This window comes from Dreissena polymorpha, chromosome 1, assembly GCF_020536995.1.
Source record: "Dreissena polymorpha isolate Duluth1 chromosome 1, UMN_Dpol_1.0, whole genome shotgun sequence".
Lineage (NCBI taxonomy): Eukaryota > Metazoa > Mollusca > Bivalvia > Myida > Dreissenidae > Dreissena > Dreissena polymorpha.
In genome coordinates, this window is record NC_068355.1 from 81061493 (window position 1) to 81076720 (window position 15228).

General features: G+C 35.2%; 1 protein-coding gene and 1 long non-coding RNA gene across 7 annotated transcripts in view; one reads left to right on the forward strand and one right to left on the reverse strand.

The window, feature by feature from the left end:
• Positions 1 to 712: 712 nt before the first annotated feature.
• The window catches only part of LOC127837566 (catenin delta-2-like), a 69564-nt gene continuing 55048 nt past the window's right edge, over positions 713 to 15228 (forward strand). For 4 of the 6 annotated variants that reach the window (XM_052364772.1, XM_052364802.1, XM_052364813.1 and 1 more), the window contains exons 1-3: positions 713 to 1047; positions 5156 to 5358; positions 5656 to 5727. In XM_052364772.1, coding sequence (XP_052220732.1) covers positions 5248 to 5358; positions 5656 to 5727 — 183 coding nt within the window. In that variant the 5' untranslated portion in view covers positions 713 to 1047; positions 5156 to 5247. Of the gene's footprint in view, positions 1048 to 5155; positions 5359 to 5655; positions 5728 to 15228 lie in introns of those variants that run through there. The other 2 variants (XM_052364780.1, XM_052364821.1) reach the window with 2 other exon arrangements.
• On the reverse strand, positions 12132 to 13475 carry LOC127837591 (uncharacterized). The gene is made up of 3 exons (XR_008029343.1): positions 13201 to 13475; positions 12690 to 12880; positions 12132 to 12353 (listed from the first exon to the last, which is right to left on the reverse strand). It is a non-coding gene; the product is annotated as an uncharacterized LOC127837591 (long non-coding RNA).

Below are 15228 nucleotides of genomic sequence, written 5' to 3' on the forward strand. Positions count from 1 at the left end.
TTAAACAAAAAGCGAATCGAGAATAAGGCGGACATATACGATTTTACGTTGCTATAAGAACAGTCCAGGGCCGTATCCAGGCAATTTTGCCTGGGGGCCCAAACGGGGAGAATGCGGGAGGGGTTGCCCCCCCCCCCTCCCCCGAATAGATTTTTTATATTAGGCACTGTTCAAGGTGAATTTGAACGCGGATAAAAACCTTATTTTGTGCGATAAATTTATGATGTATAACAAGTAAATCAGCACCCCTCTGAAGTCTAAAGCTTTAAGCATTGGTGTGAAATTCACACACATGTCTAAAGCTTTAGGTTTCAGAAATGTATGATGTTTTATGAAGAAGGAAAAGCAACCTTTAAAAATAAAATAAAAACTTTATTAGGAAATGTAGCATAAAGTTTTAAAGTAAATTGATAATAAAATGTTTATCAACTACAACACAGTTTTCACAGAAATGTATCATAAAGTATGATTCAAGAGAAGGTTTGAATTCAAAGAGAAAATACTATTATGGTTATATATCAGCCACTGACGTATTACACTAGCCATCGATAGATGAAGCATTGAGCACAACGGGTAATTGATAGATCGGGGATGTGTGTAAAAGATGTTAAGAAAATATAGCCTAGGGGTTGACAGCGAAGGTACTGATGAAAACTATGGTACATGAAATGTGTGTGACTGTGCCCTCTGTGTGCTTTGACGGGTAGTTACCTCCCTTTCTTTACCTGTGAAAATTGAATCAAATGGAAGCAAATATTTTAATGGAATGTCAAGCTGTATTCAACGTTGCTTTCTTGAAATACACTTTTATTTATTCCGATACTTATAACAATACTTTTTAAATCTAGATTAACATATAACAATATCATTGATTCTTTCAATATATAAATCCACGTGTTCTTATATACCTAGGCTTGGGAGGAATTTTGTTTATGGAACAGCCGTTTTCGGCGGATGTTGTGGTTTGACAAAGAGTTGGACTTCAAATTTAATTGGAATTATTCAATTTTTGCATTCAGGTAAACGCACAAAGGATACCAATTTTCGGTAAGAATAGCTATATGACAGTACATTGGTTCGTGGAAGCTGAACAAGTTTGTAAATGGTATTGAAAAAATAATCACGAACCAAAACAAATGTTTGAAATCTTCAACTAACAATGAATTAGCTAAAGAAACTTCAGCGTACAGTTTATATAGTATTGACAGACCTGTACGCTGAAGCTAACCCCGTATCGAAAGTCAACCAGAGTCGTAACATATTTATGTCACGCTATAAATCAAAGAAAGCTTATTTTCTTGGATACATTTCTACATATATTAGTGAATGAATATAAATTACTGCATCGATGAATGTTTTAAGGTTCAGATGTTTCAAATGCATCTTACATTAGATGAAAATAACTCTCATCAGTCTGAAATTCACAATTTTGACGCCATTGTTGCTTTGTCACGTGACGAGTTTTCATTTGGATACTTTCGGATAAACCGTGACATTTTATGCTGAAATTGTAAACATTACTTTCGTTTTCTGAAATCTATTATTTGTGATTAACAACTTACGTCTGGTGGATTATAAGACTGATTTCATTGTGAATCAGGTAGTTTTATATAATATTTACTTTGACTTTGTATTGACACTACAATTTGTTTACAAAATAAGCCAGAATAATTAAAATACCGGGAAATGTCATTCTGAATTTGAAAACACTTGAGCACATGGTTTGTTACTAAAAATAGAAATAACGTCATATGACCGTGTAATCTCGGGAGATTCGCATTTCAAGAAAGTCTGTCACATCGCTGTTTTTCTCGATATGTATGAGCAGAATAGATACATTTTAAATGTTTAAGATAGTTTTTTGTGAAAGAGTATATCAGTTAAATGTGAAAAATGTCAATCTTTCCAATCAAGTGGTTGATTTAGGCCAACAACTGCATTTAAAAGCTGTTTTGGACCGGTCTTTGTTAACTGTCAACTTTTCGGGAATTTCTGGTTGACTTTCCTAATGGGGTTGGTCCATAACTATAAAGTCGCGCCAGTCAAAAATCATAAAAAGCGACATTTAAAGTTATGGAAGCCAGAACTAACAATGAATGATCATGATGTTTCCATAATTGCAATTGGGTTTTCATTGTAAGGTTTTGTTAAAATGAATATATTTCTGCATTCAATGGGAGACTATATATATATATATATATATGTAAAACTCCGCAGTGTTTTTCATATCAATTATAAACCAATATTTACTAAAAATTATAAGGGAATTATCCTCCCAATTACCTTGAGTCGAGCGGTAAATGAAACAAATGAAAGAATTTCTGAGTTAATTCAAACAATGCAGCAATAAACTGTGTACCTTCAAAGCTTTATTTTATTCCCATTAAATCATGTCAAAATAATTTATTTACACCGTGCGTAACCACAAAAAGCCAAAAGTTCCAATCACACCCGCAAATTTTATCATACGCGCGTTGTTTACCTTGAGTCAAGACGTCAAATCTGAAAAGCGAGAGTCCTCGATTGCAATAGGCATGCTGTCAACAAAACTTTAAAAATTCCATTCCATTAACAAATTTATAGAAACTTAATGATTGACCACCCATCCCCCCATAGTTGAAACGAAGTTTTGGGGGGAAGATCGCGGTGGTGTAGAGGATGAGGTGTCCGCCTAGCGATCGGGAGTTCATGGGTTCGCTCCCCAATCGGGGAGCATTCTCATTATCTCCAGCATAGACACCTAGTACTGGTTCTTCCCAGGAAACAGACTCGATAATGTCCCTCTGCCTATAATGCTCTAAAGGGCGCTTGGCAGTATATATAGATAGATAGATAGTATATAGAGGAGTGAGCTTGTCTGTGTGTCGGTCCGTTTTAAGTGTCCGCTCTCTAATTCAAGTTGTTTTCATCCAATCTTCACCAAACTTGGTCAGATGTTGTATCTAGATGTTGTCTAGGTCAAGTTCGAATATTCGTCATACCAGGTCAAAAACTAGGTCACTTAGTTCGTTCAAACATTGAGCATGGTGTCCTCTCTAATTCAAGTAGTTTTCATCCGAGCTTCACCAAACTTGGTCAGAAGTTGCATCTAGATGATCTTAAGGCCCTGTTCGAACATGAGCCACGCCAGATCACAAACAAGGTCACGGGGTCACTTTATACGTTTTACACATTCATAATGGTGGCCGCTCTCTAATTCAAGTAGTTTTTATCTGATCTTCACCACATTTGGTCAGAGGTTGTACTTGGTGATGTGTGGGTCAAGTTCAAACATGTGCCATGCTGGGTCAAAAACTAGGTCACGGTGTCACTTAGTGTGTTTTAAACATTGAGCATGGTGTCTGCTGTTTTTTGTGAAGACAACATGCAAAATATTCTGTGTCACTGCAGCATGTGGAGGTATTCGTCACGTCTGTGACAAAGCTCTAGTTTATTTTTTTTTAATTTACAAAACAAGTATCTGTTTTATGGGTCGATCTTCTTTTGAGCAACATTGACGCAAAAAAGTGCTCAAGAATTGCAAACAAAAAACAATGTTTGCAATTTTTTCAAATGAATTTTCTGCATATATGCTACTATTTAAAGATTTGGTAAAATTATCATCCAATCAGGACAGGGTTTTCCCACTGAACGTGTGTATATCCTCATGTCACCTATTTTCACGATGTGAGCGCACAGATTTCCATCCAACATTTTCTGAGAATTTTGAAAAAGTAAAATAATTTTCTTTAAAATAAATCAAATACATGAAAGTGTTGTGTTTACAATAGCGCAGTGGTCTGCAATTTATGTGCAAGTTTAATGAAAAAAATGCATGGAATAGGCTACTTTCACAAAATATAAAAATCTGTCATAAATTAAAAGATGGTAACTGCATGTTTAACATTAATTTATAAACAGTCCACAGTGGACACCACTATATACTTACTTTATGTACATCTATTCTTGGATTGTAATATTTTCCCCCCAGTGTGCACCATTACCACAAATATATACATGAAATAAGTATTGTGCACAGTAGTCGATTTGTGTCAAGAGTAACTGTATTTTTCTGATTGTTCACACCATAATTTTCTGTATAACTTTTGTAATAGTACTTAGTCATAAAACACATTTAATCAATATGTATCATTAATGTGTGGTATACATTGTATTTATAATTTCAATATGATAAAATCATGAAACACTGTCTGTTATTTTTATTGCCTGCCAAAGTGGAGGTTTATATCAGGGTTCTCAATAAGAGCCGGCCGCCGGCCAAATTGGCCGTTTGAAATAAGATTTTGGCTGGAAAATTTGCAATTGACTTTTCAAAATTTGCGTGTCTTTTCAGTAATTTTGCTCCTTTTTGCTATTAAGCAAAGACGTTGCTTGATTATCTCCCTTAACGCATTACAACAACAACAACAATGGAAAGGTGCAAATTAGAATCGGTCAAAAAGCAGTAAAATATTTTGACGTTCTTTTCATCACATAATGAGTTTTTGTTTCTGATTGCTTGTGTTTTTTGTGTTAATGCAAAGTTTTTGTTGTTGTGAAAGTTTGTAACGTTTCAAACTAGAAATGTCACGCAAAATGTGCATGGTAGACTGACGATCAGGCCTTTTCCGCCCATTCCTGTAGGGCCGAATTTCGTCCCCATTCCCAATCCAAAATCGAAGTTTTTCCTAATCAGAATAAAATGTCCCAATTAAAACCTAATTGTGCAAAAAACACATCAAAATTGTAAAAAGTGACCCAAAAAATCGAGCGGAATTACGTATCAGAAAGTCATATTTATCCAAATAATGATTGTTGGAAACTAACGTTTGTTAGTTAAAAAAGCTAAAATTCACAATATGCACAAAAAATGCTAAAATTTAAGTGCATGGTTGACCATTAAAATAGCCATAAAATGGCCCAAAATGCAGGAAACCAAGTGCTCGATTTCAAAATTTTCAGGGGGAGCATGCCCCCGGACCCCCCTAGAAGGCCTGTTGGTTTCACATTTTCGCCTGTTGGCTCAAAAGTTATTGAGAACCCTGTATATTATTGGTGTTGTCCATCCATCAGTCTGTCTTTATGTCACACACAATTTATTTGTGAGGGGATATTATTTCAACAAATTTGCTTGTTGTATATAAATGTTTTAGTTAGTATACATATTTAATTGCAGTTATCAACAGAGGCCACCAGAAATCATTCCTAACTAGTGAAAATCCTGGAATATTATACTCTCTTGGAAACTATGAAGTGAACTTTTGGAATATGCCAACGGGTGTGTCTTCTAGGGGCTATGATGATGCATATGGAACACCTCAAGGATTTGATGTCAACCATAATAAGAAAGATAGCATTCTAAAGTCAGTAAGAGAACAGGTGGGTGGCTAGCGACTCTCGGGCAACTGTGCAAGGCCTGATGTAGCAATGTACTTGTAGGATCACTGATTCCATGTAATAGTTGTCTTGTATGTATATATCAAATAAAATATACAGAATAAAATTCAACAGTATGTAACAATGGTCATTCTTAAAATGGAATTAAATCAGAAATTTGTGTACTAATTTGTTTACCGTCGCTGGTAGAAGAACAAGTCTGAAGTCATAATTGCAAGATTTTTTGAGATTGAAGTCTGGCCCCTGTAGATTGAGTCTTACACTTGTACCTGTTTGTAGGAAGCCCAGTTTGAGCGTTTGACTCGGGAACTTGAGGAGGAAAGAGCCAGAGTCTCTCACAAAGTCCAGCAGGTCAGTAGAAAAGTTTCTTACAGTAGAGAAGTTACTTGGTCTCAGAACAAGACTTTTGTTATTGAGCAGTGTTGTGGCCATCATAGCTCCAGATGCACCTTTGCATTCTGATGGTTTGATCAAGAGCTACCCTGTCTGTCTTCGGGTCATGCTAGGTTTCGTGGTCTTATGAGCAGACATTTTAACTCGTGCTTTATTGATTTAAAGGGATATCTTGAGCTACAATGTTTGCATATGTCATATAGACATAGTATTGCATGTTAAAACATTATAGCTTTGTCTGAGAATAAATACAGGAATGAAGTAACTCCAGATTCATTTATAGAAGAGATATTTTTGTTAATGTCCGCCAGTCAGTCTTTTATTTAATCCTTTATCACTGAGAAACGCATTTTGACGCATGTGTATTCCCTTAGAAAGTTACGTTTAATTAAAGGCCTTTCTTACTAGATTAAAGTTTTAAAAGCTTAATTTCCAACTCTCAGACACTGATGAGTAGAAAACAGCATAAGACCTGAACAGACTGCGAGTTACTCGCAGCCTGTTCTGGTTTTATGCTGTTTGCACTTGGCCATTTTCACCTTGTTTCTGAGTGGGAAAGGGTTAAGGCAATTGATCAATTGTCTATACAAATTTATAAAAAAAATAGGGCAGACAGGACCCTCGATTTGCACTTTTTACTGCCGAATATCGGCAGCTTCCCCCATGAAAAAAGTATACTTTTTCTTCTATTTCAGCTTAAAATTTCCCCCTCCAAAAAAAGAGAATTTTTTTTTTTAATTTTATACCTATGCTGCCAGCTGGTATTGTGCTAAAAACCTTTTATTAAATGTATATTTATTTACATTACATTAAAATAAAGCAATTTTAAGTGTTGAATGGTTGGTGAAAAGATCTTCTGAAATTCCCCTTTTCGCTTTAAACGACATGAAATTCCCCCTTCTAAGAGCCTCAGCCCCAATCCCCCTAAGTGTAGCAAGGGCCCTGGCAGAACAAACATCACAACCTGGTACATACAAATAATACCGCACTTAAAAGTAGAACATAGATCCATAGATTTCAGGAGGAGATCAAATATGAACATAAGACAGATTATTTTATAAAATCATATGAGCCGTGTTCTGAGAAAACTGGGCTTAATGCATGTGAGTAAAGTGTCGTCCCTGACAGGCTAATCAGGCACGACACTTTCCGCTTTTATGATATTTTTAGTTTCAAGGAAGTCCCTCCTTACAGAAAATCATGTGTAGGTGTAAAGTGTCGTCCCTGATTAGCCTGTGTAGACTGCACAGGCTAATCTGGGATGACACTTTACGCACATGCATTAAGTCCAGTTTTCTCAGAACATGGCCCATATAATTATTTATGAATACTGGCTAATCCCAAGCTCCAAAAGTGATTCTTGCTGAAAGCAAGCATACACTTTATCAGTGTATTTTACCTGTGGCAGCCATCTACTTGCAGTTATATTTCAATTTTCTGGCCACTCTTGAGACATAAATTCAATGCTTATCCCTTGTATAAATATTCTGTTTTACACAAGACATTGTGTCTGCTTTCAATGATCAATACATACATTAATAAAGGGTATGCACATTTTCTCTAGATCACATTATCATTTGATTAATGTGTCTTGTTGGATAACATTTCTGCTTAGAAAGCAAATTGTTATTTATTTCCACAGCAATGATCTAAAAGCAAAATGCAATTCTAGAATGTTAAAATGAAGGTTTCATATGTAATGGACAACACTAAATAAGCAATAAATCTGGTTGGGTTTGCTCTTTGTTCTTTAAAGGGGCCTTTTCACAGATTTTGGCATTTTTTTAAACTTATTCATTAAATGCTTTATATTGATAAATGTAAACATTGGATCATAAAAGCTCCAGTAAAAAATCAAGAAAAAAATTTAAAAAAGGAAAAGAACATTGCCCGGAGCAGGTTTCGAACCAGTGACCCCTGGAGTCCTGCCAGAGTCTTGAAGTAAAAACGCTTTAGCCTACTGAGCTATTCCTCCGAGTACACACTCTTGACGTATTTTATACCGTATATAAGCAATCTTCGTAGTTTCACAAAATTTAACGACAAAAACAGAACTCTCCAAATTATTCAATCGTTTCGCGTTGCAACGCTTTATAACTTTTAGGTTTTAAAATCGTCAAAAGATGCATGTAATGGCTATATTAGAGCATGGTTAATGTTCAGTATTACTGTTTCCTCACAAATATCATAACTAAAACGAAAACTTACGAATCTGAAACAACTTTTTTCAATTTTGTCAATTTACCAAAGCGTGAAAAGATCCCTTTAATATAAGCAGGTTTAATATATTTAAGATGCACTTTTATAACGCTGCACACACTTGAAACAAAATGCATGTTTACAGTTTAACTTTAAGTACATGACTTCAAAGCTGTGTAAAATAAAACCTGGAAATTCTGTGCTGAATAAAACATACGGTACCTACAGGAATGTCCACAGAATATCTCACCAGTCATATGTATAAGTGATGAAACAACCAGAATAAATATTTAGTGCACTTTCTTGAAAGGTTTCTTGAATGATGGAGAGAAGTTCTCACCAGAATTTATGTAACTGTTTATGCTGTTGGTGTGGTAATAATCATGGACTTTTTATGTATTTCAAGAATACTGACACATTTCAAAAGGTTGCAATTTAAAGAATGCCTTAAGGTTCATGTTATTGTTAATTTTCATTCATCCCAATGCCATGAAATACTCAATACTATAAGATTAGTGCCTCAGAGTTTTTAGTATAGATAGATCCTGCTGATAGAGTAACATATTATATTGGCTATTCTTCACATTGTGGTGTTCTTTAAACATGCTATTTGACATTATTCAATTGTTACATTTTATGTTACAAACATGAAAATGCTGTTTATTGAATTGTATCCATTCAGGTAATTGAATTTTGTTCATAACAACCATTAGGCAATAGTTCTTAACATTTCAACTTGTTTTGTGTTTGGTCTCTCATTGGTGTCAGTTCATGCATGCATTACATGTGTGTATGTGCAATTGGCATGTGAGTTGCTTTGACGATGTTTCTTGTGCGCTGTGACTGTTATTTCAATGAAATTCGTGTAGTGATTGCTTTATACTGTATATTAAATAGCATAGGATTTGTAAACAGTAAATATAAAGGTTCCATTAGATGCCTGTTTAATAAATATGTTTGCTATGAAGCAGTGTTTCAGTTTGCAAATTGCAAATATTTTGACTAGGGCTGTCACGATACGCCATGAGCGTACCGCGGTATATCGTGGTACGGTAACACTGTATCGCGGTACGTACCGCGATATTTTACAGAATATGTATCTGTGAAGAAAACAGCAGAATAACAAGTTTTACAAACTTTATTAAACTCGATAATCAGAAAACACTGGTATCATAGTTTGACTAGAAACTGTAAAAGAAACTGTAATAAACTTGATAGAAGTAGTCATTGTTATTGTTATTGTTATTCGCGTCTTTATCTAAAATGTCCGCCATGTTGTCTACAATAGCTGTGACTACAATCTGTGTAAATCGAACGCTTCAAGGGCATGTTTAAAATGCGGAGTCAGCAGGCCCAGTATTGAAAATCCGCAGCGTTCTCACTCTTCCTCGACTTATTCATAATCTTAAGATAACATGATTCGGAAGTGGCATGCTTTGAACGATCGATATACTAAAGAAAGAAAATAAAAAATAGAGTAAACATCTTTTGGATAATTATGAATTTATTTGCAAAGGAAATCTGTCCCAAATTCCAAAAAAGGTACGGACCCATACATCGCCGTATTTTAAACGTGAAAGTTAAACATCTACCAGTGGAAGCGCTTGCTTGACCTGGATATTAACGGATTATTTATTTAGCCATTTTGAATCGCTTCTACAGTTTTCAAAACGATATCTATATCAAAATAATTATGTAATGTATTTATATCTGTGCTAATATAATAATATTAAAAAAACCGGTGCGGCAACGCCGTACCGCGGTGCGATTTTTTTTCACGACATGCACCGCGATATACCGGTATACCGGTGAATCGTGACAGCCCTAATTTTGACTGAAAGTGTTGTATAGAAGTTGATATTTTGATAAAGTTTTTATAGCTGGATCAAGTTTAATAAGAGGACATTCTGGCCAGCAAAGTTGATAGAGCGTGGTCCGTTTAGTTGACAGTCAAGTCTAGTTTAAGTAATTCGGACAGCGAATTGTGGTTAGTGGGTGGAGATGTTGAGAAAAAGTAGCAAGACCTCCAGTATGGCGAGCATACACAAGATCCAGGAGTCCCTGCTAGATCATCAGATAGAGCAGCTGACCAACAGGCTCTACCAGGAAGAATACAGCCTCTTGAAGTCAGGCCAGCTCAGCCAGGAGCATCAACGCCTCAAGTCAGGGCATGTCAACCATGGGTTTGTCCACATGAAGTCAGGGCAGGTGAACCAGGGGTCAATCCAGGCTCAGGGCAACTGGGGGAACTACAGTGTTTTGAGAAGGGAACAAGACAAGGTAGTGTGCTGGTCTGTGGATTGGGTAGATCATGTTGTGGGAGGTGTCAGCAGTGATTTAATGTATGGTGGTTCACCTTTGTGATTGTTTGAATGGACTGTTGTTGCTTAAATTGGTGTATTACTAACATCATCAAAAATATAATCAATATGAAATAAATTAATTATAAAATTAAAATCTACATGAAGAATAGGAAGTCAGAACATAGGTGTGAGGACATTCAGAGCCATACCAAACCTGGCATTCCTTGGTAGCCAGATGCAAACTGGCTAGGCTTATCATACAGCACAATATCAGGTGTAATCATCTCCATGTCAACAGGTAACACTCAAGTAATTAAGATAGTGGTTTCTTTAGCATTCTCTTTGTTTTCAATGAATATTTGAGTACTTCTTTTGTTTTTCGTTTGGATATTAAGGCTACAGGAAGATATATCTGGTGTACATGTATCAGTTTTTGTGCTAGAAGAACATTCAAGCTGACTCAGAGTCATACCTGTCAGAGCTGAAGTCTGTAATGATGAAGAGTTTACAGTTTCTTAATGGAGCATCTGATATAATTACTGGAAGCAACTGCAGCAGAGCTTTTAGTGTTTATATAATCCTTAAGTGATAATGCGTTTCTCTTATTTTTAAGTAAACCATGATGTAAAAAATAAAAATTTATGCAAGAACAAAATGTTCAAACAATTGCATGTATCTGTTGATAAAAATTACTTTTGCATGAATCCTAATAGGGTACTGTACTGAACAATGTGTTTAGCGTATAACCCTTGTCAAAAAAGTGAGCAATATCCGGTTATAACCCAGTTTAAAACTGGGTTTAACCCTGCGGTATTGGCACCGAGCTAAAAGCGAGTCTTTTAAACACACTTTTTGCTTACCTACTTGGTTTTATCTGAGTTAAATCTTGGTTTAACTCGCTTAAAGCCAACATAGTGGGTTTTTTAACCGTCTTAAGTGGGTTTAAAGTGAGTTTTCTTCAGCTGTGTTTAAATCTGTGGTATTTGCACTGTGCTAAAAGCGGGTTTTTTTAGACACGCTTTTAGCTTACCGACTGGGTTTTTTAGCTTACCGACTTGGTTTTTTAGCTTACCGACTTGGTTTTTCTGAGTTAAATCTTGGTTTAACTCGCTTTAAACCAACATAGTGGGTTTTTTAACCATCTTAAGTGGGTTTAAAGTGAGTATGATTTTCTACAAGTTGGTTTTTGAGGTTTTTTAAACATGCTTAGACCAACTTCTGTCTGTGGAGTTGGTTTTAAGTGGGTAAATAGTGTGTTTTAAATGTGAGCTATAAGCAGGCTTAACACGGTTTTTAAGTGAGCGAAAAATTAGCTGAAAGCAAGCCTTTCTTAGTTTTTTTCACAGTGAAAACATGCTTTAAACTCGCTTTAAACCTAGTTATTAACAGTATTTTATCTGTGAAGAAAACATATGTGGGTTTGGGTAAGTTGGTTTTTTGTGGGTTTTAACAGTGAGTTTTTTTAAGAAAGTAGGTTTTTTGTGAGCCTTTTGTGGGATTTTGCAGTGTGAAACAAAATAATTTTGGACTGATATGTTCTAGAAAAAATGGCTTTTGTAAAGCAATTACAACAATTCATTATAAGCCCCGTGTGGTTTAACGGAAAAAAAAGACAATGTGTACCATATTATGTTTATATGACAAAAATAGTAAACCGCAAAATAATACAAACATATTATTTTTACAGTAGGTTATACAATAATAGACATTTATGTAAGATTTTATAGCAAAAGGTTAACCGCAGTGGAACACTGCGGGGGGGGGGTTAGACGGCAGCTGCTGCAGAGACCTGGATCTCAGCTGCTGGAGGTACCCGAACCGCAGCGGAATGTCAGGAACCTGAATTTCAGCATATGGAGGGACCTTGACGGCATACGGTGGTGGGACCTGCACAGCAGCCACTGGAAAGACCCGCTAGGGGACCTGGACGGCAGCCAGTGCAGGGACCTAGACCTGATCTTGGCGGGTGGGGGGACCTGGAAAGCAGGTGCTGGAGCGACATGTACCATTGATGCTACTTGTGTCCTTCTCTTCTTGAGGATCTCTTTCGCCAGTTGATCTGCATCTCTTTCGCCAGTTGATCTGCAAAGGATTAATACCAAAACACTTTCAAAAGGGCAAGGCATTCTTCAAACATGTTAATTGGTTATGTTTTCGTTCCACTTAACTATGAAATATTGCTGTTATGGTAATCTTGTTGCTTTCATAATAATACATTTAAGTTATTTGCTTGTTGTTTTTGTTTGTTTATTTTTGAAATTTTAATCCCGTGATCACATGTGACTTAGCACTTTTCATCAATTATTAAAAGAAATTGCGTTTGGTAGAAAATGCAGTTTGAAAATGTACCAAGATGCGTGGCCTCATTTGACTGTGTGGACTAGTTGCATTTTAAATGCAATAACCTGTATAGTTTACCTCTCAACAAATCCAGCTTTCTTGGTAAAGGACAGGGCGAGGTTTCCCCACTCTTGTTCCCCTCAAGTTTGCCAGCTCGTGCAGGGTAAAAAGCAGGTATAAAAGTCCATACATCAGGCAGGCGATAGTGCACATTCTTTCCAAAGGATCTTCCCATCAATGTAAATTTTGCCTCGTGGAAAGAGTTTAACCTTCAAAATTAAAATATATAAGTTCTAATTAAGTATGAGGGAAAGGAATCCGTTCAGTAATACCAGAAATAGCTATAAATAAAATTTAAGATGACAATAACCATGAAACACAACCAAAATTATTCACTGTACACAATATTTACATTTTTTCATGTGTAAGTTTATCTATTTTTGCTTCAAATTGTGTTGTTTTTCCTTTAAATTGCAATACAATAACTTACCCATTTACATTTCCCAGTGACAATACATAAATATGATAATGATCATAATTAATTCAATAAACTTAATAAAAAAAGGGATGAATAAAAGACAATACAAACCTGTTAAAACTGTTCTTCAGTATTCCAAAAAAACAACAGGCAGTTCAACCTCCTTTCCAACCAGCTTATTGTTGATTTCCACATTGTACTTGTAAAAAACACATTGTTTTCATCACACAAGACATTTTACACTATCATCATAAGTCTTTCACTTCTTTATATTAATGTTGCTGAATTAAATTTAGCTCAATATTCATTATTGCTGACACCAGGGATGTAATAATGTCTATTATACATCCCTGCTGACACCAGCTTGTTTTTCAAAAGTTGTTGTTTTCAAAAACATAACTCCTTGTGCAATAGCCAATCAAAAGCCTTATACCTCATTCCACACAGCCTTATCTCCAAGCAAACACCATCAGTAGCCTTATCTGTACAAGTTATCAACCCCTAGATAATCAGTACCCTGTTTAGCTCTGAATGCCTGACAGATTGTTATCTGTTTATTGTTAGTGGTGTGAAATAAGGGTGTTTTTAGGTATTGTCTTGTTATTTTGATGACAGTTGATGTAACACAGGTCATGTTTGGCATTTTATTATTTTATTGCAAATTAAGAAAATGGATATGATGGTATCATATGAAAATATTAAAATCTTGCATAACTTATATACAAAAATAAATAGATCATTTCCAAAATAATGTTTCCAATACCATAATTATTTAAATATGCAGATTTAACAAGTAAATACTTTTTTAACAAATATAAACAATCGTATAAGATTATTTTAAAATTTTAAAAAATAAAATAATTTTAAGACATAAAACAATCATAAGATATTGCTTATAATAAAAACAAACATAAAGAAAAAAATCAAAGTGAAACACAAACTCTTTCATGTATTATGTATAAAACTAAGCTTGACCATTGTTATAGTTTTTGTCAGTGATACTTGTTGTCCATCTGTGAACCTGTGATGTTCTGAAAGAGCCATTTTCATCCAATATTCCCTAAAAATTATGGGGAGCACACAAATGTACAATAGGAACAATGGCAAACAAGCTGTAAAAAAAAGCCCCTTTACAATTGATTTGTATTATTTATGGCTATAAACATCAAACAAAGACCTAGTTGAAGAATTATTGTTTCATTGATGAGTTATATTAATAAACAAAAGACCAACTTATTGAAAAGTGTGTTAAAGTGAGTCTTTAAGCCTCGTTGCAGCTCTCAACTTATTTACAAAAAGACCAATTTAAACTCGCTTAAACCCACTTCTGTTTAAAAAAAGACCAACTTCTGTTGTAAAAGACTCGCTTATAAAACAAAAAGACACACTTAAACACACATAAACCAACTCATAAATAAAAAGGCTCACTTTTGACACACAAAAAACCGACTTCTTACAGAAAAAAACTCGCTTAAACACACATCTTCTTAAAATAACCAACTTTAAACTCAGTTAAGCACAGTTTAGCGCACATAAAACTCGCTTTTAATATCAAAAACCAACTTCTGCTAAGAAAAACTCAGAAAAAACATAGTTTTATGTTGGTTTAAGTGTGTTTTGGTATGAAAGTGGGTTATTTTTTGACAAGGGAAGTGCAACATTTGCGTGTCAATATTACATTCTTCTCTGCAACTGTATGAGAAATTTAGGTTACATTTAGTTTTAACCCATTTATGCCTAGCGTCTAGAAATAAGGCCTTGGCAAAAAGCGCAGACCCAGATGAGACGCCGCATGATGCGGCATCTCATCTGGGTCTGCACTGTTTGCTTAAAGGAATTTCTGTAAGAAATATTATAATTATATATGGTTTTTCTTTTGTATTATCATTTTGGTTGCAAAAATGTACAAACACTCAATAAGCTCTTTTTGCACCAACTGCATGGTTGATCTGTTAATAGAAATACTCAAACTTCTAGAAATAATCAAATTCCTTGGAGCAAAACTTCAAATAAAGGCCAGTTCAAGACCTGTTACCACCGATCATCAACATAAAAGGAAACTGATTTGCAGGGATCTGCATTGGTTATTGACTGCAGTCTGATTTTAGCACTAAAGTATATATGTTTAGGATTTTCATT